Source organism: Ailuropoda melanoleuca, chromosome 11 (assembly GCF_002007445.2).
Source record: "Ailuropoda melanoleuca isolate Jingjing chromosome 11, ASM200744v2, whole genome shotgun sequence".
In the NCBI taxonomy this organism is placed as follows: Eukaryota; Metazoa; Chordata; class Mammalia; order Carnivora; family Ursidae; genus Ailuropoda; species Ailuropoda melanoleuca.
The window spans coordinates 43,150,651-43,174,072 of NC_048228.1; the positions used below are offsets into that span (position 1 = coordinate 43,150,651).

A 23,422-nucleotide genomic window follows, 5' to 3' on the forward strand; every position below is an offset into this window, starting at 1 on the left:
AAAAGTGTCTGTTCATATCTTCTGCCCATTTTATGATTTGTTTATTTGTTTCTCGTGTATTGAGTTTGAGAAGTTCTTTGTAGATCTTGGATACCAGTCCTTTATCTGTGGTGTCCTTTGCAAATATATTCTCCCATTCCGTGGGCTGTCTCTTAGTTTTTTTGACTGTTTCCTTGGCTGTGCAGAAGCTCTTTATCCTGATAAAGTCCCATAAGTTCATTTTATCTTTTATTTCTCTTGCCTTTGGAGATGTGTCGTGAAAAAGGTTGCTCTGGCCGATGTCATAGAAGTTGTTGCCTATGTTCTCCTCTAGAATTTTGATGGATTCCTGTCTCACATTGAGGTCTTTCATCCATTTGGAGTTTATTTTTGTGTATGGTGTGAGAGAGTGGTCAAGTTTCATTCTTTTGCATGTAGCTGTCCAATTTTCCCAGCACCATTTATTGAAGAGACTGTCTTTTTTCCACCGGATGTTTTTTCCTGCTTTATCAAAGATTAGTTGCCCAAAGAGCCGAGGGTCCATTTCTGGGTTCTCTATTCTGTTCCATTGGTCGATGTGTCTGTTTTTGTGCCAGTACCATGCTGTCTTTGTGATCACAGCTTTGTAGTACAGCTCGAAATCCGGCATTGTGATGCCCCCAGCTTTGTTTTTCCTTTTCAACAGTTCCTTGGAGATTCGGGGCCTTTTCTGGTTCCATACAAATTTAAGGACTATTTGTTCCAGTTCTTTGAAAAATGTCCTCGGTATTTTGATCGGGATAGCATTGAAAGTGTAGATTGCTCTGGGTAGTATGGACATTTTAACTATGTTAATTCTTCCAATCCATGAGCATGGAATATTTTTCCATCTTTTTATGTCTTCCTCAATATCTTTCAAAAGTGATCTATAGTTTCTAGCATATAGGTCCTTTACGTCTCTGGTTAAGTTAATTCCAAGGTAACGCATGGTTTTTGGTGTTATTGTAAATGGGATGGATTCCCTAATTTCTCTTTCTTCAGTCTCGTTATTCGTGTATAGAAATGCAACTGATTTCTGGGCATTGATTTTGTATCCTGCCACCTTACTGAATTGTTCTATAACTTCTAATAGTTTGGGAGTGGATTCCTTTGGGTTTTCCATATAGAGTATCATGTCATCTGCAAAGAGAGACAGTTTGACTTCTTCTTTGCCGATTTGGATACCTTTGATCCCTTTTTGTCTTCTGATTGCTGTTGCAAGGACTTCTAGTACTATGTTGAATAATAGTGGCGAGAGTGGGCATCCTTGTCGTGTTCCTGATCTTAAGGGAAAGGCTTCCAGCTTTTCCCCATTGAGAATAATGCTTGCAGTAGGCTTTTCATAGATGGCTTTTATGAGATTGAGAAATGTACCCTCTATTCCTACACTCTGAAGGGTTTTAATCAGGAAAGGATGCTGTATTTTGTCAAATGCTTTTTCTGCATCAATTGAGAGGATCATATGGTTCTTGAGTCTTTTCTTGTTGATATGATGTATCACATTGATTGATTTGCGAGTGTTGAACCATGCTTGCATCCCAGGTATGAATCCCACTTGGTCATGATGGATAATCCTTTTAATGTACTGTTGGATTCTATTAGCAAGGATCTTGTTGAGGATTTTGGCATCCATATTCATTAGAGAAATCGGTCTGTAATTCTCCTTTTTGAGGGGGTCTTTGCCTGGTTTGGGGATCAAGGTAATATTAGCCTCATAGAATGAGTTTGGTAGCTTTCCTTCTGTTTCTATTTTTTGAAATAGCTTTAGGAGAATAGGTATTATTTCTTCTTTGAATGTTTGGTAGAATTCCCCAGGAAAACCGTCTGGGCCTGGAGTTTTATTATTTGGAAGGTTGTTTATCACTGACTCAATTTCTTCATAGTTAATTGGCCTATTTAAGAAATCTATTTCTTCCTGTTTCAGTCTTGGTAGTTTATAGGTTTCCAGGAAGGCCTCCATCTCTTCCAGATTGTTTAGTTTTTTGGCATATAGCTGTTGATAAAAGTTTCTAATAATCCTTGCAATTTCAATGGTGCTGGTCGTGACCTCTCCCTTTTCAGTCATAATTTTAATAATCTCAGTCCTTTCTCTTTGTTTTTGGACAAGTTTTGCCAGTGGTCTATCAATTTTATGGATTCTCTCAAAGAACCAGCTTCTAGTCCTGTTGATCTGCTCTACTGTGGTTCTGGTCTCTAATTCATTGATTTCTGCTCTAATCTTGGTCAACTCCTTCCTTGTCAGTGGGTTAGGCCTGTCCCTCTGTTGCTGTTCCAGTTTCTTGAGGTGAGAATATAGAAACTGCATTTTAGATTTTTCTATTCTTTTGAGTGAGGCTTGGATGGCTATGTATTTCCCCCTTAGGACTGCCTTTGCAGTATCCCATAGGTTTTGGACCGTTGTGTATTCATTCTCGTTGGTCTCCATAAATTGTTTAATTTGTTTTTTGATTTCCTGGTTTATCGAGTCATTCTTGAGCAGGATGGTTCTTAGCCTCCAAGTGTTTGAGTTTCTTCCAGGTTTTTCCTTGTGGTTGAGTTCCAATTTCAGAGCGTTGTGGTCTGAGAATATGCAGGGGATAATTTCAATCTTTTGGTATTGGCTGAGACCTGTTTTGTGTCCCAGAGCATGATCTATTCTAGAATGTTCCATGGGCATTTGAATAGAATGAGAATTCTTTGGTTCTGGGGTGTAGTGTTCTATATATATCTATGAGGTCCAACTCGTCGAGTATGGTAGCCAAGATTCTTAGCCAACCCTGTCTGATTGACCCAGTTAGAGAGTAGACCGCTTAGATCTTGTTAGTCCTTTATTATGTTAGCCATGGTTTAAGGAAAGGTTACAAACACATAGGTAATTTCAAAAGAAAATCTTATTGAGGGGCACCTGGGTGGCTCAGTCGGTTAAGCATCCGACTCTTGATTTTGGCTCAGGTTATGATCCCAGGGTTGTGGGATCGAGCCCCGCATCTGGCCCTCACTGGGCATAAGCCTGCTTGATATTCTCTGTCTCCCTCTCCCCCTCCATCTTCCACCCCCACCCGCAAAAAAAAAAAGAAAAAATCTAATCAAGGGAAGGATTTGATTTGATTTATACCCTCATCACATTATATCAGAACTTTTACCTTACCTAAAGTTTTGAGTCACTGTGATTTCACCTGTTTGTTGCATCTTCTGGTACAGGTGTCATTTTTTTCTTCCAGTTTTATTGAGATATAATTGGCATGCAGCATTGTATAAGTTAAATTATACAGCATGATTTCTCTTACATATGTTGTTAAGTGATTACCACAGTAAGTTTAGTTAGCATCCATCATCTTAGGGCGTGTGGGTGACTCAGTCGGTTAATCGTCTGACTCTTAATTTTAGCTCAGGTCACGATGTCAGGATTGTGGGATCAGGCCTGCATACCTGCTCAGCACAGCGTCTGCTTGAGATTCTGTCTCTCTCTCTCCCTTTGCCCCTCCCCCTTGCTTGCTAGTGGGCTCTGTCTCTCAGAAAGAAAAAAAAAATCCATGGGGCAACTGGGTGGCTCAGTCAGTTAAGCGTCTGCCTTTGGTTCAGGTCATGATCCCAGGGTCTTGGGATCAAGTCCCACGTCAGGTTCCTTGCTCAGCGGGAAGCCTGCTTCTCCCTCTGCCTGCTGCTCCCCCTGCTTGTGCTGTGTCTCTCTTTCTGAGAAATAAATAAATATAATCTTTAAAAAATCTGTATCTCATACAGATACAGGGAAAAAATGTTTTCCTTGTGATGAGAACTTTTAAGATCTACTCTCTTAGCAGCTTTCAAATATGCCAGAGAGCAGTGTTAACTTTAGTCATCATGTGCCCTTCTTAAATGAAACAATCCAGGTAACAAATGGTAAAGATGTATGAGAGCCTAGAAGAATTAATAGTGAAATTGTTTATACGTGACTCATTAAAAATTGATAATATATTGCTCTTTTATATCTCGGCCTTAAAGTGTTCTGTAACCCAGCCTTGAATTACAAAGGTTTTTGCTTGTCAGTGGATAAAGGTAATAAAAGATGAAGAAATTGAACAGAGAACTTGATTGGAATTTGATGTTAAATTACCCTTCTTTCTTTTTTACAGGCATGCGTATCATTCTGTTTCAACTCCCCCTGTTTACCCTCCTAAAAATGTTGCTGACCTGAAACTACATGTGGCAACGACATCCCTCCAGAGTTCTGATGCCGTCATCATCCATCCTGGAGCCATGCTTGCTATGCTGGACCTGCTGGCCTCTGTTGGGTCAGTGACACAGCCAGAAGTAAGCTTGGATATGGTAGCTCCTCTCCATCTTTAATAGGCGAAAGGATGTGAATATGACTGTATAATCAAGGAAGTGGGGCCCAGAAAGACAGACTGATAGGGAACTGTTCCATATTACATACTAAAGTAGGAAAGGAAAAAATAGGATTTTTTTTTTTATTTGGGCCCTAACTTTCTTAATGAGATAGATATGTATGTTTTAGAATACAATTCATTTGTCACAAATACAACCAAGACAGGTGCTAAAATAATTCTCTCTCCTTATAAATCCTGCTCAGCAGTGGAAATTAGTAGTAGTACAGAAAGAAAAATGACTGAAGATACCACTTTGGGGCTATTTATCTGTTTTGACTTGTAGCACTCAAGAGTTGGGGTGAATTGGAGCTTTGGTGACTAATTTGTTAAATGGTATATGGCCTCTAAGGCCTAAAGGGTCACAATTGTAAATGATAGGCTTTCCTTAAAACTGGTTCTTTACCCATCGTGTAAAAGATCTTGCATTCATTGTTTCTACAAAAAATTAAAATACTATTAGTTATATAGTCATTTAATACAAAAGAGTTAGAAGAGCGTGGAGTCCAGCTGGGTATGCTTCCAGCAAAGTGAGGCTAGGACACATTTGCCTAGCTCATTTCTAGAGTTGCTCCATCGCTCCAAGTTAGCTTCTGAACTCCTCTGAAGGTAATCAGAAATGCGTAGAGACCTCATATTAAAAGGTGTGCTTCCTATGGAGAGAACTATCACCTTTCTTACTAAGAATGCCCTGGTGGCATGGATTTCTTTAATTTTAGCATGCTCTGGACCTTCAACTCGCTGTGGCAAATATCTTACAATCCCTGGTACACACGGAGAGAAACCAGCAGGTCATGTGTGAAGCGGGTCTTCACGCACGGCTGCTGCAGCGGTGCAGCGCGGCGCTGGCCGACGAGGACCACTTGCTGCACCCGCCCCTCCAGCGGATGTTTGAGCGATTAGCCTCCCAGGCCCTGGAGCCCATGGTGCTGAGGTCAGTACATTCTCTTTTGCACAGTTGAATAAGCCACAATTAGTAATGGCAGTTCCTTCAGTCTTTATATCCAAGAGTTCCTGCCTTCATAGACATATATTCAAGTATCTGTGGGCAAAACCAGAATAATAAAAATGGGCAAAATGCTTGAAATGTCAGTCTTAGTAAGTCTAGTTATTAGAAAACAGGATGTTCCTGTCCATGGGTTATTCCTTCCACTCGAATCCAGCAAACTCTCCTTTAAAAATAGTCATGTTATGTTTATATGACTTGCATCTACTTTATATTGAAGAACTTTTTCTATGTAAGAACTCTTAAGAAATGCTTTTTAAATGTTTTTATTTTAAAATACTTATGGATTTAGATAAAGTTGTAAAGATAGATCAGAGAAGTTCTGTGTCCCTTTCACCCAGTTTCTTCCACTGGTTACATCTTATGTAACTATAATACAAGCTGAAAACTAAGAAACTGATATTGCTACAATGTATCCTTGTATGGTACAGTTCCCTGTTATTTACCACATGTGTAGATTTATGTGCCGACCGCACACTCAGAATGTCACAAAGATCGCCCTAGTCCTGCTACTCCTTTACTGTCACATTCACTCCCCTAGCCCCCCCCCATTCCTAACCCCTGGAAACCACGAATCTCTTCTCCATCTCCATAATTTTGTTGCTTTGAGAATGTTACATAAATGAAATCATATAGTATGTGACCTTTGAAGATTGACTTTTTTCACTTTTTGTAATGCCTTGGAGATGCATCCAAATTGTTATGTTTCAGCAGTTTCTTTTTAATGCTGAGTAGTATTCTAGGGTATGAATATACCTTCCACAGTTTATCCTTTCAAGAAATATATATATTCAAATCTTGGTAATAGAAACAGTCCTCTGTGTTTTAGGGATAAACCCTTTATTTTTTTAGAAAAAAGATTTAGAGAGAGATAGAGCACACTTGGGGAGGGGCAGAGGGAGAGGAAGAGAGAGAGAGAGAGAGAGAGAGAGAGAGAGAGACTCTCCACTGAGCACAGAGTCTGCCATGGGGCTCAATCCCAGAACTCTGAGATCATGACCTGAGCTAAAACCAGGAGTTGGCCGCCTAATCGACTGAGCTACCCAGGTGCTCCTGGGGATAAAACCCTTAAAAAAAAAAAAAAAACTTTCCTTGAGGGGCGCCTGGGTGGAATCCAGCTCTTGATTTTGGCTCGGGTCTTAGTCTCGGGGTTGTGAGATCGAGCCCCCACTGGGAGTGGAGCTTGCTTAAGATTCTCTCTCTCTCTCCCTCTGCCTCTCCACTCCCCTCTCTCCCCCTCTCTTTCAAATAAATAAACATATATATATATTTTTTTTCCTTGAAATTACTTGCCAAACAGATTTCAAGTATAAGTCCTCTTGTCCCTCCTTATAAAAATATACTCCTATATCTCATCACTTTCAGATATAAGCAGCTTTCTTTATGAGATAATTTTCTTTTCTGCTGAAGTACTCCTTTTTTATATAGCTTTTAGGAACTTTCTTAAAAATGGTTGGCCCTTATTTATAATTTATATTTTTTAATTGGTTCCAAATAATGGTGGATTAAGAACAAACCATGCGATAAACATTAAACAGTATTGTATCAGGCAGTGTGTACTAGGCCTTCGCAATACCAAGATGAATGAGACTGTCCCTGCTCACTTTGTCCATCATCTTATGGATATATTCAGAGACCTAAAATGTTGCAAATAGCATGGGGTTTTTCCCCTGATCATTTTTGGTAATCTGCTTTAAAAGTAGAGAGAATGAATGAGACAGAGAGATTATCTCATACTTAATACCAGTATTTTATTAACTTATATTGCCTACTTAGGTAAACAGTAAGCAATGGAGACCAACCATTTGCACATGCTCAGTTTTCACAGTGAATAAATTTTCAGAACAAAAGTTCTCATGATAGTACAGATACCAGAGTTGTTGATGAACCATAGGCTATAAGGTTATAAACTAATCATATATTGTACTCTACATGAAAAACTGGCAAACGGGACCTAACTTAAAGTTTTTTTTTTCTGCTCTAGGGAGTTGAAAATTCAGAGAAGTGACCTTCCCCCCCCCTTTTACGTGATGACATAAATGACTGGATATGAAGGACTCTTATTTGTGTAACTCCTAGACAATTCAGTACATTTTTGTACATCACATTTCAAGAGAACATGCCCCCCAAATTTCATTTTTTTGCCCTTTACAATATGCTAGGTAATTCAAATGTAAAATTAACACTATATATTAGTTTATAATAACTGTTTGGATTGCTTTGTATTTTTAAGTAGTCTGTTATAATTCACGAGACCCCATATCTTGTGTGTTTGGTTTATGAGTTCTGTAACTGCTTTGTTCCTTCTACAGGGAGTTTTTGCGCTTGGCAAGTCCATTAAATTGTGGTGCCTGGGACAAAAAACTGCTAAAACAATATAGGGTCCACAAACCAAGTTCACTGAGTTATGAGCCAGAGATGAGGAGTAAGTTGATCTTTGAAGTTCCCTTTTTTGGTTATTGTGTATATGAAAATCATGTTGGGGATGAGTATTATTTCAAGAAGTTTTACAGTGAAAGAAAGGAAAGGAAAGGTATTGTTGTTATTTAAATGAGGAAACATAAAATCTGGTTGGCTGACTGAAGAAGGGGGCAGATGGGGGTGAGAAAGGAATCACTGATGGAAGCAGGATCCCGTGGAGATGAGAATTACGTGCAGAGTAACACTTGGCTTGAAAGGGGCAATACCTCTTTCTCAGAGGATTCATAATTTCTTTGCTTTCCTCAAGTAGCCTCTGCCACCTGAACTAGGGTGGGTAATTAGCTTGTTAACACACTGTGGGTTTGCAGGACAGCTGCTGCAGGGGACGTGGAGGACAGGAGATGAGACATCCTGATAAAAGTGGTTGAAGAGCTACACTGAGGAGTATAGGCTGGATAGGAAAAGAAGTGAAACAGAAGGGGGAATGAACCACGAGAGACTCTGGACTCTGGGAAACAAACTGAGGGCCTCAGAGGGGAGGGGGATGGGGGAATGGGATAAGCCGGTGATGGGTATTAAGGAGGGCACATATTGCATGGAGCACTGGGTGTTATATGCAAGTAATGAATCATGGAACTTTACATCAAAAACTGGGGATGTACTGTATGGTGACTAACATAATAAAAAATAAAAAAAAGTGAAACCAAGCAGCAGTGCTGGGCTGGGAGAAAAGGGATAGGTCACCGGACTGGAGAATAGTGGCTAGGACAGAAAGCAAATGTGGTGAGAGAAAAGGACTGAGAGAGCTGGAGGAAGAGGGGTTGGGGAGAACAATGGCAATCAAAATGGGAGCAGTGAAACACGCGAGGGAAAGGACCGTGCTGGAATCGTGGCTCTGGAGTAAAGTAGAGGTGCGGATGATCCTAGCGCTCGAAGTGGGGTGTTAGATGGGTTGTTCATGTGGGCCTGGACATGCCCCAGAATGCTGGCAAGCGCTAGTACAGAGAAGACCGAGAATGACCTGCCAGTAGCAGCAGAGGGCAGTCTCGCAGACAGGTGTGTGGTAGTGTGGCTGAGAGGGGCCCCAAAGAGACGTTTCCGTGTGGGCTGCTGGAATGATGCCTGGCGACTGGCAGAGCACAAGCACTGCCTACCAGTCTGGCAGGGACCCCTGAGAGGCCACGGATTCCACCCGAGACGTGGACAAGCACGCCCTCAGCAGAGAGCTGTGTGGCACTGGACCTCCTCCTAGTGCGAATTCTCTGCTTTTGTTGGGGTTTTTTTCTTTACGATTCATTTGTGTAATTATGAGCTATGGTGATAGGCATTTGTTTTGATGGATTGAAGTCACCATTACTAGCAAAGCAGGAAAGAATAAAACTTAGAAAAGCAGAACGGCTGCTCTGAAAGGAGGTAGTGAAGGTTTCGTTCATCCCCTTGTTCTTTCAGGTGAGAATCCAAAAGATTAAGCAACGTCCACCTGTTCTTTCAGTCTTAATTTTTTCTCCTGTGAATTATCATCAGTGATTAGTGAATACTGTGTTTTAGAAACTAAGATCTTTTGAGTTTCTGTACAGTTTTACTGGAAAACAAAGTATTGCAGTTTTTCATGTTTGTCAGTATACCTCCCCTAGATGTATGTGTGTTGCTTTTGTACTTAACACGGTTCTTCAGAATTGGATTGTGATTTCCTTTGCAAAGAGTAGAAACAAAAATAGTTCCTTTAAGAGAAGATCGAAATATCTTTGTGGTTGCCTGAATGCTTAGCACATTTAAGAGAGGAAACAATTGTATTTATGTAGTTTATCTTGAGAGGGAATATTTTCTCCATTTTTTACATTGGAAATGTATTCCTGAGAAATAGGCCAGTTTGTTTAAAATTTGTCTTTTTATTCTTGACATTGTTACCATTTATGTACATAGGAATTTTTAAATTCACGTACTTTTGTGATTACATATTTAATTATAATCATTGTAAGGGAAGGGTTAAAAGTAGGAAGAAAATGGGAGAGAAGCAAGTTTTTGCTATTTATCTGATTATTTTTATGATAAAGATGACCTGTTTCTTTCTACTGTAATTCTTCTAGAATATTTTGCTTTCTTCTCAAAGATAGATAATAATTCTGTGAAATAAAAGTATAATCTGGCTTTTAGAAACATCATTATCTGTAATTTATAATTAAATTACATTGTAACAGTGGCTTGGATAGTGGTTGTACTCTGTAGTATCCAACATTTCTGCAATGTGTTTATGACTTTAGTTATAAGTAAAAAGGGAAGAAACACATGCTATTTAAGTTTAAAAATGAACATAAAGTACATTAAAACTGAATAATAGCTTTGGTGTTTTTAAACATAAAATTATTATATATTGAAACTCAAGACTGGTATTTAAAAAATAAGTCTGCTTTGTAAAGTCATTATTTTAGAAATCTGCATGATATTTTTCCCAAGAGATTTTCTTTGACTTACAGGTAGTATGATCACATCTATGGAAGGTTTGGGTTCTGATAATGTTTTCAGCTTACATGAAGATAACCATTATCGGATAAGCAAGAGCCTGGTAAAATCTGCAGAAGGAAGTACTGTACCTCTAACTAGGGTGAAGTGTCTGGTCTCCATGACAACCCCACATGACATCAGACTTCATGGGTCATCAGTTACTCCAGCTTTTGTTGAATTTGACACATCCCTTGAAGGGTTTGGGTAAGGAATTTGTAAGGTAGCCAAGTCTTATATGATCTTATGCCTCCTACTTGCCTTTGACAAATAGATCTTTGGTTTTAAATATACTTACATATTCTCAAATGATTGAGTTCTTTGAGCATGTTACTTTAAGGCTTTTAGATTTAATTTTAAATTATTTATTATATTAAATAAGTTGATATGTTATAAGAGTCCGGAATCTTAAGACCCATGGTCCAAATTTTTTTTGTAAATTTTTTTATTTTTTGGCAAATAAAGTTTTATTTTAACACAGCCACACTTATGTATGTATGTATTGTCTGTGGCTGCTTCTGTGCTAGAATGGCAAAGTTGAGTAGTCATGACAGAGACCCTCTGGTCTGCAAAGTGTGAAATATTTATGGTTTGGCCCTCCCATCAAATGTTTGCCACCTGATTTAGTACAATAAATTTATAGATAATATGCAAATTAAAATTAGATTAAAAATTGTTTGCGTTTACTCATCATCCTTTCCCCCAAATTACCTAGCTTAGTACCTTATACATTATACTCAATGACTATCACATCAAATGAGTAAATAATTTCAAGTGGCAGAAACTGCTATGGTAGCAGAAGCAGCCATAAATCTGTAGAGAATCTAGAAGAGAATCTAGAAGAATTTATAAAATCCATTGGCCTCGAAATGGACACAAATGCTAATACTATTGATCTATGTCTATACTTGTCTGTGGGACTCTTATACATCAATCTAAAACTATAAATTGTATTTTAAGAACATTGTCATGTGTTATTATTGAATGATGGCTTAACACGTATTATGGAATAGTCAACACTAATCAGCACAGAGGAAAACAACTCATTGGAAAGGCACACAAGGAGATTTTTCAGCAGTGATGAAATTGTTCCAGTGTCTTGAGCAGGGTTATGCATTGGTGTATTTTATCATATGTGGCCTATAAATTAAAAAAAAAAGTTTTTTTAAGATTTTATTTATTTATTTGACAGAGAGACAGCCAGCGAGAGAGGGAACGCAAGCAGGGGGAGTGGGAGAGGGAGAAGCAGGCTCCCAGTGGAGCAGGGAGCCCGATGTGGGGCTCGGTCCCCGGACTCTGGGATCACTCCCTGAGCTGAAGGCAGATGCTTAAGGACTGGACCACCCAGGCGCCCCGTAAATTTTTAAAAATTTGAATAAAAATGATGGCACTGGAGATTTTTAAAGTATACCTTTCTGCACTCTCACATAATTACAAGAAGGGAAGGACTTTGTTAGGCACCCAGGTTTATTCCATGATCTCTTCGCTCTAATTACCCTTAAATGATGGCAGTTAGTTACTGTACAGTAAGTGCGTAGTGGTAAGAGAAGAAAACAATTGATCTCTAATATGTACATTGTCTTTTCTCTAATAGCTGTTTGTTCCTGCCCAGTCTGGCCCCTCATAATGCTCCTACAAACAATGCCGTCACAACAGGCCTTACTGATGGGGCTGTGGTCAGTGGCGTTGGTTCTGGTAAATACTAACTTTCTTTGCTCACGAGATTCACTTTTTTTTAGTAGATTATATTTTATTTAGTGTTTATTACCTTCTTTTTAAAATATAAGTATGAATCAATACAAACTCTTTCATTGTTACTTTTCTATTTTTATTTTAGGTGAAAGATTCTTCCCTCCTCCATCTGGCTTAAGCTACTCTAGCTGGTTCTGTATTGAACATTTTAGTTCTCCTCCAAATAACCACCCTGTCAGACTTCTTACTGTCGTGCGCCGAGCAAATTCTTCTGAGCAGCATTACGTGTGCCTTGCCATCGTTCTGTCAGCGAAAGACCGATCTCTGATTGTTTCCACCAAAGAGGAACTACTCCAAAACTATGGTCAGTATCTGTCTGTTTCTTTTTGCTTCTTGTGATAATTAAAAGTATTAAATTTCATTATAATATTCATCTTTAAGGTCCAGCTGGTAATTCTTTTCCAATTTAAATTATTATAGAATAGAACAGGTTATATAAAACATTGAATATTGTTTACCAGTGAATTTTAAGGCACTTTCAAAAGAGACTTAGATAGAAAACAATGGAAAGAGTTCCTAAAATAAGGTTTTGTCTCTACTTGCCAAGAAATCACAGCTTTTGCTAGGAAAGCAGATTGCTTGTTTGATATATTTTAGTAAGGATTTTCATTGGCCATGAATTCTGCTTAACTAATGAATATTCATTGAGCACCTGCCTACCATATGCGCCACTCTGTGCTAGACACAATAACATTTTAATTACTTTATCCATCACTTACCTTCAAGGCTTAATACATACCATTTAATAATCCTAATTTCCTAATTCTCTCCAACATGCCGTAATGTTATATTGCTATCCAGTAGAACTTCAAACACAAGACATTCATGCAGATCTTCCCAAATGATGTGAATAACATAAAATATAAATCTCAGTTTACTGAATGTTCTTTGCTCTGAATATAAGCATTTGTAATATAAATACACCTCTTTTTATCATCTTCTAAATTTATCTTTTGACCAAATAATACCATGTATTGCTTCACGTATGCTTGGTATTCAAATATTAATTTGAATGTTAGCTCAATTAGATAGTAAGGCCTCTTTTCTTAGTATTTTTTATGACTAGCACAGAGTAGGCATCAATATAGTATGACTGCTTTAAAATTCTTACTAGGATACTCTGTTTGATCCTGTTGTGATGTTTTCCTCCTAATCGAACCTGTCTTCAGTCTTGCCATTTAGGAGACCCACTCTTTCGTTCTTGCCCTACATCTCTGACCTCTCTTTTACAACTTCCCTCAACAGCTATCTTCTCCATCCAGGGTTTCATCTTTAGTCTTTGTATTCAAGTTTCTCTTTGTGAGGGAGGGGAGTCTATCTTTATTAAACAGTCCCTTTTAATCCCAGGGATTCCAGAATTACAAATTTTTTATTTTTTTGTGTTCCATGCTTTCTCCTCATATTTTAAATGCAAATTAAACATCTTTATATGAATAGTCTTTCTGTAAACAACTCAAACTGTAATGTTTCTTCTTTATAAAACTTGCATCTCTATTTTCCTGTCTTGATAAATGACCCCCACCACCAGTTAGCTGAGCCACAAACCTCGAATCTACCTTATACCACCCCTTTCACTAAGTCTTACAGAATTATGCTTCCTTCTTATTTCTTGAGTCTTCCCTTCCTCTTATGCCCACTGTCATAGATATTATTCTTTTTTTTAAATCACTGACCTGGACTTCCAAGATTTAAATTCTTTGTTTTTGTCTTTGTCTAGACAAAAATAGAAGTAGACCTATATTTTCGCACACACAACAGTTACCTTGGTAATCTGGGCAGCCCTGCCACGTAAAACACTTGAAATACAATGTAAATAGACTGAACGAATGAGTGAATGTATGAGTGAGTGAATGAATGAATAAGAAAAGGAAAATAAATGGTTGACTTGAAAGGAAAATAATGAGAAAAGTGAATAATAATGGAGAATTTGGAAGAAAGGATAGAATTTAATGGAAACGTTTAAGGAATGGATCTAGGATATTTCATTAAGGAAAATATTTCCTATTTTCATGAAATGTAATTTGCAAGACTGCTGTAGTCCATATATCACTAGAATTTACAGTAAGAGATACATTATGTATAGATGGTATTACTACTACAGGAGCCAGCCTCTCAATAGCTGTAGCCCATTAAGATGCGTAGGTAATTAAGAGTTGTCCGAAACCAGTTGGCTCACCAAGATATTCTGACATACCACTGAATGCTGGATATGGCTTAGTCTCAGCCTGAGTCAGAACGTGAAACTCTCAGAAAATTTTTATAAGTAAAATCTTCTGCAGTCTGGAGAAGATTCAGTCTGTTCACAGGAAAGGGAAAGGGAAGAGTTCTTAGTTTCGCCCATACTTTTGATCTTTTCTTTCACATCCTTTGGTCCATACACTAGACCTTTCAAAACTGTTTGACTCTGCTTTTCACGTAGTTTCTTCAATTCTTTTCCTATATTAGGTCACCAATTGATAAGATTCTGCCTTTTTTAAGGGGGGTAATCAGAAGGGGGAATGGAGCATGAGAGACTATGGACTATGAGAAGCAAACTGAGGGCCTCAGAGGGGAGGGGGGTGGGGGAATGGGATAGACTGGTGATGGGTAGTAAGGAGGGCACGTATTGCATGGTGCACTGGGTGTTATACGCAACTAATGAATCATCGAACTTTACATCAGAAACCAGGGATGTACTGTATGGTGACTAACATAATATAATAAAAAAACATTAAAATAAAAAAAAAAGATGAAAGTGGGAAAAAAAAGATTCTGCCTTTTTTAACTTATCAATGGATGTATATTTTGTATTATCATTTTAAAGTATAATCTTGGCATTTCAGTGCATGCTGATACTTTAAGATTCCGAAAGTAAAAACTAGTATTTTATTTGTAATTCTTTCTTCATATAATTTAAACCTTTTTTTTTTTTTAAGATTTTATTTATTTATTTGACAGAGACAGTGAGAGAGGGAACACAAGCTAGGGGAGTGTGAGAGGGAGAAGCAGGCTTCCCGCTGAGCAGGGAGCCCGATGCGGGGTCGATCCCAGGACCCTGGGATCGTGACCTGAGCTGAAGGCAGACGCTTAACGGCTGAGCCACGCAGGCACCCCCATATAATTTAAACATTTAACTTGTAGTGTATTTACTTGTATGTGCCTATCGTGAAAAACGGTGGGTCTGCTTTAAGTTACATGGTTACAGATCAACTCTTTTAAAAAGTTTTTGGGGGGTAGGTGGGTGGAGGAATGAATTTTTAACATCTGGATATATACACTGTTATCCCACCCCTTCTTGAATGTTTAGAAGAGTTAAATTAATTTTTAGTTAGCTTAACATTAAGATTGAATTAATATTGACCCATTATTTCCTAGTATGATCAGGCAACATACTGGGTAGCAGAGAGAAGCCAGATGGGAGTCAGGAAGTGATTGCAGAATGTTAGAAAGTAATCAGAGTTGTCTGGTGAAGCAGGAAACTTGAATCAAAAAATACCTTTCCATGTAGCCACTGTGGAAAACAGTATACAGTTCCCTCAAAAAACTTAAAATTATCATATGACCCATAATTTCACTACTAAGTTATTTATGAAAAGAACACAAAAACATTAGTTCAAAAAGATACATGCACCCCTGTGTTTATTGCAGCATTATTTACAATAGCCAAGATATGGAAGCAACCCAAGTGTCCATCACTAGATGAATGGGTAAAGAAGAGGTGGTGTGGGTGTATGTATGTATGTATATATGTATGGCATTATGCTGAGTGAAATGAGTCAGTCAGAAAGACAAATACCATATGATGTCGTTCGTATGTGGAATTTAAGAAACAAAAGAAGCAAAGGGGGAAGAGGAGAGACAAACCAAGAAGAGACTCTTAACTATAGAGAACTAACAGATGGTAACCAGAGGAGAGATGGGTGGGGGGATGGGTGAAATAGGTGAAGGGAATTAAGAGTACATTTATCATGAGCACTGAGTAATGTATAGAATTGTTGACTCTCACTCTGTTGTGCGCCTGAAACTCATATAACAAACCTTTCCACTCCATCAGTCACCTCCTTACTACCAGTTATCATCAGACAGGGGTCAGGGCAGTGCAACCACAAACTGAGAACAGATCGTTGGCTCTTTGTGTCATTGAGCAGAGCATATAGCAAGAGTAAAATTTTTAATTTTCTGACCAATGCTGTAATCAAATGCATGGCAAAGGAGAATTTCGAAAGACCTTTCATAACAGATCATGACATAATAACCAACTAGCCTGTTTTTGTTGTCTTTTTAACTCTATCGTCTATTTATTTTGTATTTCATCAGCTATTATAACTTTATTTGATTACATATTGAGCAGAAGAAAGCAAAACACATTCCAGGTTTTACGTCTTGCTACAGAGAAAGTTGTAGAACGAATAGGGCCTTTTCATTTATATCATCACCATTATTATTTAACATAAAGTCAAGATCTAGATATGAATAATTGTTAGAATGAGGATGTTGAGTTTTTTCTTTCCCCTCTTTATTTAGTTGATGATTTTAGTGAAGAATCCTCTTTTTATGAGATTCTTCCATGCTGTGCCCGCTTTCGTTGTGGAGAACTTATAGTTGAGGGTCAGTGGCATCATCTGGTTTTGGTGATGAGCAAAGGCATGCTGAAAAACAGTACTGCAGCCCTCTATATTGATGGACAGCTTGTTAACACCGTGAAGGTAAGCATGCATGTGCTTGTAACTCTTAACCTGCTCTACTTTACGGGAAAGTTTAGGGGTGGGTGTGTGTGTTTGCAGGGGTATATTTTAAATTGCCGTCTCAATTTCAAATTGACCTTTGTTACCCATTTGAACAATATGTTTGAGAGTCATGTGGCTGGATAATTCATATCACTTGATTAGAGAGGAAGGGAAAGAAGGGCTTACATAGTACTAAAGAAGTTAGTGAATATGTCAGCGCATGAGCCAGTTGGCTCAGTGATTTTTCACAACAGAAAAGCCAGCTGAGGGATGCCTAAATAACCTGTGAGCACACTGTTTTGCCATCACTTCATCGTTCTTATGCATTCCAGTAGACTCTGTATTCCTTTGGAGGTGGAATTGTTTTCATTCATCCAAATCTGTTTTCAGATCGCCCAAATTAGTCCCTGATAATAATAGTAGGTGTTCCATTACTGTTTGCTGAATGAATGAGTGTATAAATAGTCCTGTAGATATAGATACATGGTATTCAGAAGAGAGGCAAGAGAGTTGAAATAACTGGTAAAGAGTCAGAAGTTCTTTTTTTGTATCAGGATGAATGCCGCTAGTTACTTCTGACAGAACTCAGGTAGCAAGCTGTTAAAATGCTTTAGCTATCTAAAAGATAGTATCCGTTTTTATAGCGATTATCTCTTGAAAGAAGCAACAAAAGCGAAATTTGTCCTTTTGTGTGAATTAAAGTTTAAAAAACAGTGAAATCGGCAGCTTCCTTGAATGCATTTCCTTCGTTAATATTTTATTGTGACATTGTGTTTCAAGAAGATAAACCCTAAAATGTACTCTGTGGGAATAGTCATTGTTTGTTTTGTACATATGATGGCATTTGAAATGGGCTTGTGGATTCTCTAGTAGGTTGCTCTTTTGTTATTTTTAGTGTTATTTAAAATAAAAATGTCTTTAGCTTCTAGCATTGAGAGGTACGTTTATTGTTGATTACATCGTCGTCATCACCGTGCCTGTGAGGAATCAGCGGTCCCGGGAAACCAGCTTTAGGCTGCGTGGTGGTCTGCACACTCACACTGTTAAGGTCACCAGGAGCTGTTCTGTAATCTGTGGAGTGATAGATGTAGTCTGACGCGAGGACAGTGGTACCAAAAACCATCCTTCATACCGTCGAGTAGTAGAGCCTGCCTGTGCCACAAGAAACAATTTGACTTCATTATCTCTTATACTCTAATTATATATTTGTTATGAATGAATTGAATGATAGTTTTGCACTTCGTCAGTAAATAAACACTAATGTAATTTCAAATCTGAGAATGTGTTTTACATTGAGATTATGGGTATATAAATTACATAATAGAACTTAAATTTTATCACTTTTAGAGCACTTGACCCATTATAAAACACTTCTCATGAATATAATTTTATTTGACAGACTCACATTGAAGGTGACATAGCTAATTTCAGGACTACTTGAATTCCGTAGTTGGAAAGCTCTGCTTTTATATCAACCCAAAAATTTCATCGAAGCATCTTAAATTTGATATGCAACCAACCAGATAGTAACAGTATCCCTCTATCTGATTGTTTCCCTTTCTTACGTTAGATAATTTATCAGAGAGTTGGATAATAACAGAATTCCGTCTTCCACATTCATGTCCCAGAATCTTGGCCTGCCCTCGTATTTCTCAAAGCAACTGCTTTTGTACATTTGTAAAGTTGCTTCATGACCTGAGGATACTGAAACTATACACAAAAAGTGGTTATTTTCCTGGTGAAAGTGGGAGATTTTTGGTTCTGTCTCATACATTTGCTTTCATTTCTTTCACAGCTGCATTATGTTCACAGTACTCCTGGGGGCTCAGGTTCTGCTAACCCACCTGTGGTCAGCACAGTCTATGCGTACGTTGGCACTCCACCTGCCCAACGCCAAATTGCTGCATTGGTTTGGCGCCTGGGACCCACGCATTTTCTGGAAGAAGTTTTACCTCCATCAAATGTTACTACCATTTATGAACTAGGACCAAATTATGTTGGAAGCTTTCAGGCCGTATGTATGCCATGTGAGTAACTTAAAGTATACAACTTATCTCCTGCCGTGTAGATCTGTGAATCAGGGTATATACGGGTTTGTAGATAGGGTATGGATGGGGTTGTACATTATGTTTGTCTTACAAAAAGAGCCTTTTCCTTTACTCTTCGTCAGTGTGATACTGTTGACCACTCACTCCTAGTCCCAGTGCTCTCCTCCACTCATGGTGCTATACTTTCCTGAGTTTTGTCTTCATGCCTGATCACTAATTTTCTAGTTCTCTTATTGGCTCCAAGATATGTATGCTCTCTAAGAGTCTAACCACAACCTTCTTCTCATTCTATAATTTCTCTTAGTATATAAGCATCTTAAAGTGTATCTATTCTGGTTAGGGGAAGGAAAGATGTTTCCAGAAAACACACACACACACACAAATATATTTCAGGTTAGACCAGTAACATCAGTTTTCCTCATCCCTTTACTCCTACAGTCCACTTCTTTTTTTTTTTTTTTTTTTAAGATTTTATTTATTTATTTTTATANGAGATAGAGACAGCCAGCGAGAGAGGGAACACAAGCAGGGGGAGTGGAAGAGGAAGAAGCAGGCTCATAGTGGAGGAGCCTGATGTGGGGCTCGATCCCACAACGCTGGGATCACGCCCTGAGCCAAAGGCAGACGCTTAACCGCTGTGCCACCCAGGCGCCCCCCTACAGTCCACTTCTTGTTATCCTTACTCCCAAAAGAAATTTAGAGTCAAAGGAAGTGATGTAGGAGTACTCTTTCCAAGTGATGTTCCCCATCCTCTTGTTCTCATTCTCCCGAAGTTCTCAGAAGCGTTAGGACAAGTATATTTAAATGATGATAGTTCTGTGGCTAAGTAATTTGTTTTTCACTCATGTTCTTTTTTTTTTTTTTTTTTAAGATTTTATTTATTTATTTGAGAGCATGCACAAGCGGTGGGGAAGGGGAGAGGGAGAAGCAGACTCCCCGCTGAGCAGGGAGACTCATGTGGGACTAGATCCCAGGACCCTGAAATCATGTCCTGAACCCAGGGCAGATGCTTAGCCAGCTGAGCCACCCAGGCGCCCCTCTTTCACTCGTGTTCTTGATTTAGATAGCATCTAATAATAGCTAACACTGAGCACTCAGTATGTGCAGTAAGTTATTACACATGAAGGGCAGAGCTGTTCTGAGCCCTTCACATGGATTTGTTCATCTCCTCAAAACACTGGTACTTACGTACTGGTTTTATAATCCCCATTTTACAGATGAGGGAACTGAGGCACAGAGATGTGGAGGTCACATATCTTTTAAGTGATAAAGTAGGATTCAAACTTAAGCCATCTAGCTTCAAAACTTGTATTCTTAACTGCTCTGCTGCGTTGTTTAGAAGAATATAGAGAAGCACATAATGGGAGCTGTCACTGGGCAGGAGACCTACTGCTACAAAACTTAGAGGCATTCTACTCATGTTCATGCTCTTTCTCCTTTGATCCGAAGGGGAGAAGTGTTTTTCTTTGATAACAGTTGAAACTCTTTTCCTTTACATTATGCTATTTGTAAAGCACATTTTAAGAATAAAACTTGGAATGTAGAGGTCTGTGACTAGGCGGTTTTCTCTATTTTCTGAAAAGAAATGAAGAGCTGAAAATTTAAATAAAACAGTTTTTAAATTTAGCTCTCATGTTCCACTTTAAAAGGTTTTTGAGTTTACCCATTTAAAAATGACAGTAAGAATAAAAAATTTGTGTTAGGATAAGGAGAAATACAATTTTGAAAAGGATTATTCTTCCTTTGAAGGTAAAGATGCAAAGTCTGAAGGTGTAGTCCCATCTCCTGTGTCATTAGTACCAGAAGAAAAGGTGTCCTTTGGCCTCTATGCACTCTCCGTGTCTTCCCTAACAGTGGCAAGAATCCGGAAAGTCTACAACAAGTTGGACAGCAAAGCCATGGCTAAGCAGGTAAGCAGAATGATTTCCCGGGAAGCTGTGGCGGGTCCTCTCAGGAACAGTGTTTCAGAGAGTCGTTACGGGTACCACCCAAGTATGAATAGTCACTGGAAACTCTGCCTTTCCTGTAGTGCTTATATTTGTTTTATTTGGCTTTGGATTTAAGCCAAAACATAATTAGATATTAAGCTTAATTTAGAAAAGTGAGAATTTCCTTCTCTGTGCATGATTTATATTTGTTCTTTTTTTTAAATAAGCAGTTAAGAAATTGAACAGCAGAAAACAAAAGAAAACAATTGCTCTTCTTAAGGTCATAACTGTGTGCCGGGTACCATCTTGTTTAGGACACAGCAGTGTATTTAGAGAAAATGCCTGCCTTTATGGCTCTTTCTTACATTGTAGTGGAAGAGACATATGATAATAACTAAAGAAATAACCTAATCATAGGTTATGTTCAAAGGTGAAGAATGCTCTGCAGAAAAATGAAGCAAAGAAGGAGAAAGCAATCAGCTTATAGTGTTAAATAGGATGGTCAGAGGAGCCCTCACTGTGAAGGTGAAATTGGAGGAGACTTGAGAGAGGTGAGGCAGCAAGCCATGAGAATATGCAGAACGGGGTACAGACACGGTGCGGGGCATTTTGTCCCAGCGGTGTAAGTGCTAAGGCCCTGAGGAAGGTCCATGCCTGCTGCAGAGGCAGGCGTGGCTAGAACAAATGAGAGAAGACCTGGGTAGTAGGAGAGGAACTCAAATAGGTGATGGGGACTAGACTGTAGGCAGTGGTAAAGGCATTGGCTTTAGCTAAGTGAGATGGGAAGCATTATAGGGTTCCAGACCTAACGAATGAAGTGTTAGCCAGGATGACTATGACCTCTACTGAATAGACTGAAGGGGGACAAGTTTTATAATAATTCATGTGAGTGATCATGGTGGTGAGTACTGGGGTGATAGCAGTGGCCGTGATGAGAAATGATCAGATTTGAAGTATATTTTGAAGATCAAGCCAGCAGTTTTTGGTGATTGGGTGTGAATCGTGAGGGGAAGAAAGGAATGAAGGGTAATTCCAAGGTTTTTGGCTCTAACAGTGAAGAAAATAGGGTCACTTTTTCTGATTTGGAGAAAACTTCAGGAAGAGTAGTTTGGGGAAGAATTCTGAGAACTGTGTTTTGGAAAAATTTGAGAAGCATATTAGACAGTGGAGATCTCAAAGCCGTTGGAAATATGAATCTGGAGTTCAGAATAGAGGTTTGAACCACGGACGTTCAGAGGTGGTATTTAAAGCCACGAGACTAGATGCTTTCACCGAAGTGTAGATATGGATAGAGAAAGGTTACAGACTGAGACCTGGCACATCCGGTACTGTGGAGCTGAGGAGATAAAGAACCAGCAGAAAACAGTGAGGAGTAGCAGCCAGCCGGAAGGAAAAACCAGAAGAGTTTGATGTGTTAGAAATCAGTGATTCACCATGGCAAATGTGTCCGGTCAAGAAAGACCGGGACCGGGGACTGATGAAAAGTGGGGTCTAGCGAGGTGGGAGTCATCAGTGAGCTTGGCAAGCTGTTTTGGCTGATTAGGAGAGGCAAAGACCAAGGGAGGAAATCAGGAAACTGGAAGGATGGGATTTGGGGACAGTAGGTATTTACAACTCTTGTGCAGTCTTATGTCTGTAAATACATGTACCATCTTTAAAGGAACATGAACTGTAGGTAAATTTAGTTCTACAGGAAACAATAGAATTAAAGTCTTAAGATTGTGTTTGCTTTGAAAGCACGTTATGTGTTTGTGTGTGCACATGCAAAACTTAACGTTTCTATAGGCATGTTTTATCTATGAACACTTGAATAATTTATGTGATGTTTACTTGGATATGAAGTAAAGCTAATATTCTGTTCACTAATCAGAAATACTGTGAGGCAGCGAGTGATAAGAACTTTAAAACCATGACTGAGTTTCATTCAGAAAGATCTCTGAAGCTATTTCCAGAGACCCCATTCACCATCGTTATCTCAGTAGACTGTACTTAATTTACTTTCTGTGACTTTCTACCCATTGGAAGAGCTTGTGCATTAAAAAAAAAAAAATGCCCATGTTTTTAATATTCTGATATGGAGAGAAAGAAATGATATGTTACTAATCATCTATTTTTTTTTCTTTTCCAATCAAAATGTTCAGACTGTTCTTCTGTAGTTACATTTTATTTCTCTTTCCTATTCTTCAGTTAGGCATTTCCTCCCATGAGAACGCCACTCCCGTGAAATTGATACACAATTCAGCAGGACATCTTAATGGACCTGCACGGACAGTTGGGGCTACTCTGATTGGATACCTAGGTGAGTCAGATTGTCTCACAGAGTTTCAAACTTCTTTATTTGCCTTCAAATCTGCATTCGCTTTCCTCACAGGAGGGCAAGTGTTTAAACTCATATTTCATAGTGTTCTTGCAATATTTAGAGATGAATGTAACAATCTCAAACTGCAGTCAACTTTAAAAATCATAACCTTTTGAAAATCTCATTAACTTTTTCCTTCTTTTTGTCAGCACAGATGAGTGCTGACTGCATACTTCTGTGTAATTTCAAGGTAAACTTCGCACTGTGTTTAGGGATAGATGTAAAGGCTTGGAAGTATTCACGGTTATTGCATGGCTTGGTTCAGCAGTGGTGGCACCCATGAGTGCGTCTGTTATTTGGAAATGAGCTAGAAATAAGAGCTTTGGTGTATAAACATTGAATCCAACATAGTAAAAGTTAAAG

General features: G+C 38.6%; 1 protein-coding gene across 7 annotated transcripts in view; it reads left to right on the plus strand.

Annotated features, from left to right (window-relative positions):
• WDFY3 (WD repeat and FYVE domain containing 3) overlaps positions 1-23,422 on the plus strand; it is a 264,597-nt gene that overhangs the window by 140,638 nt on the left and 100,537 nt on the right. For all 7 annotated transcript variants that reach the window (XR_004628802.1, XM_002913595.4, XM_034671586.1 and 4 more), the window contains 10 exons: positions 4,089-4,266; positions 5,060-5,274; positions 7,659-7,771; positions 10,242-10,473; positions 11,861-11,961; positions 12,104-12,322; positions 16,522-16,703; positions 18,520-18,751; positions 20,522-20,682; positions 22,888-22,999. Coding sequence is in view for 6 of the 7 variants with exons in the window: in XM_002913595.4 (XP_002913641.3) it covers positions 4,089-4,266; positions 5,060-5,274; positions 7,659-7,771; positions 10,242-10,473; positions 11,861-11,961; positions 12,104-12,322; positions 16,522-16,703; positions 18,520-18,751; positions 20,522-20,682; positions 22,888-22,999 (1,745 nt within the window). In the remaining variant the exon portion in view is untranslated. The remainder of the gene's footprint in view (positions 1-4,088; positions 4,267-5,059; positions 5,275-7,658; positions 7,772-10,241; positions 10,474-11,860; positions 11,962-12,103; positions 12,323-16,521; positions 16,704-18,519; positions 18,752-20,521; positions 20,683-22,887; positions 23,000-23,422) is intronic.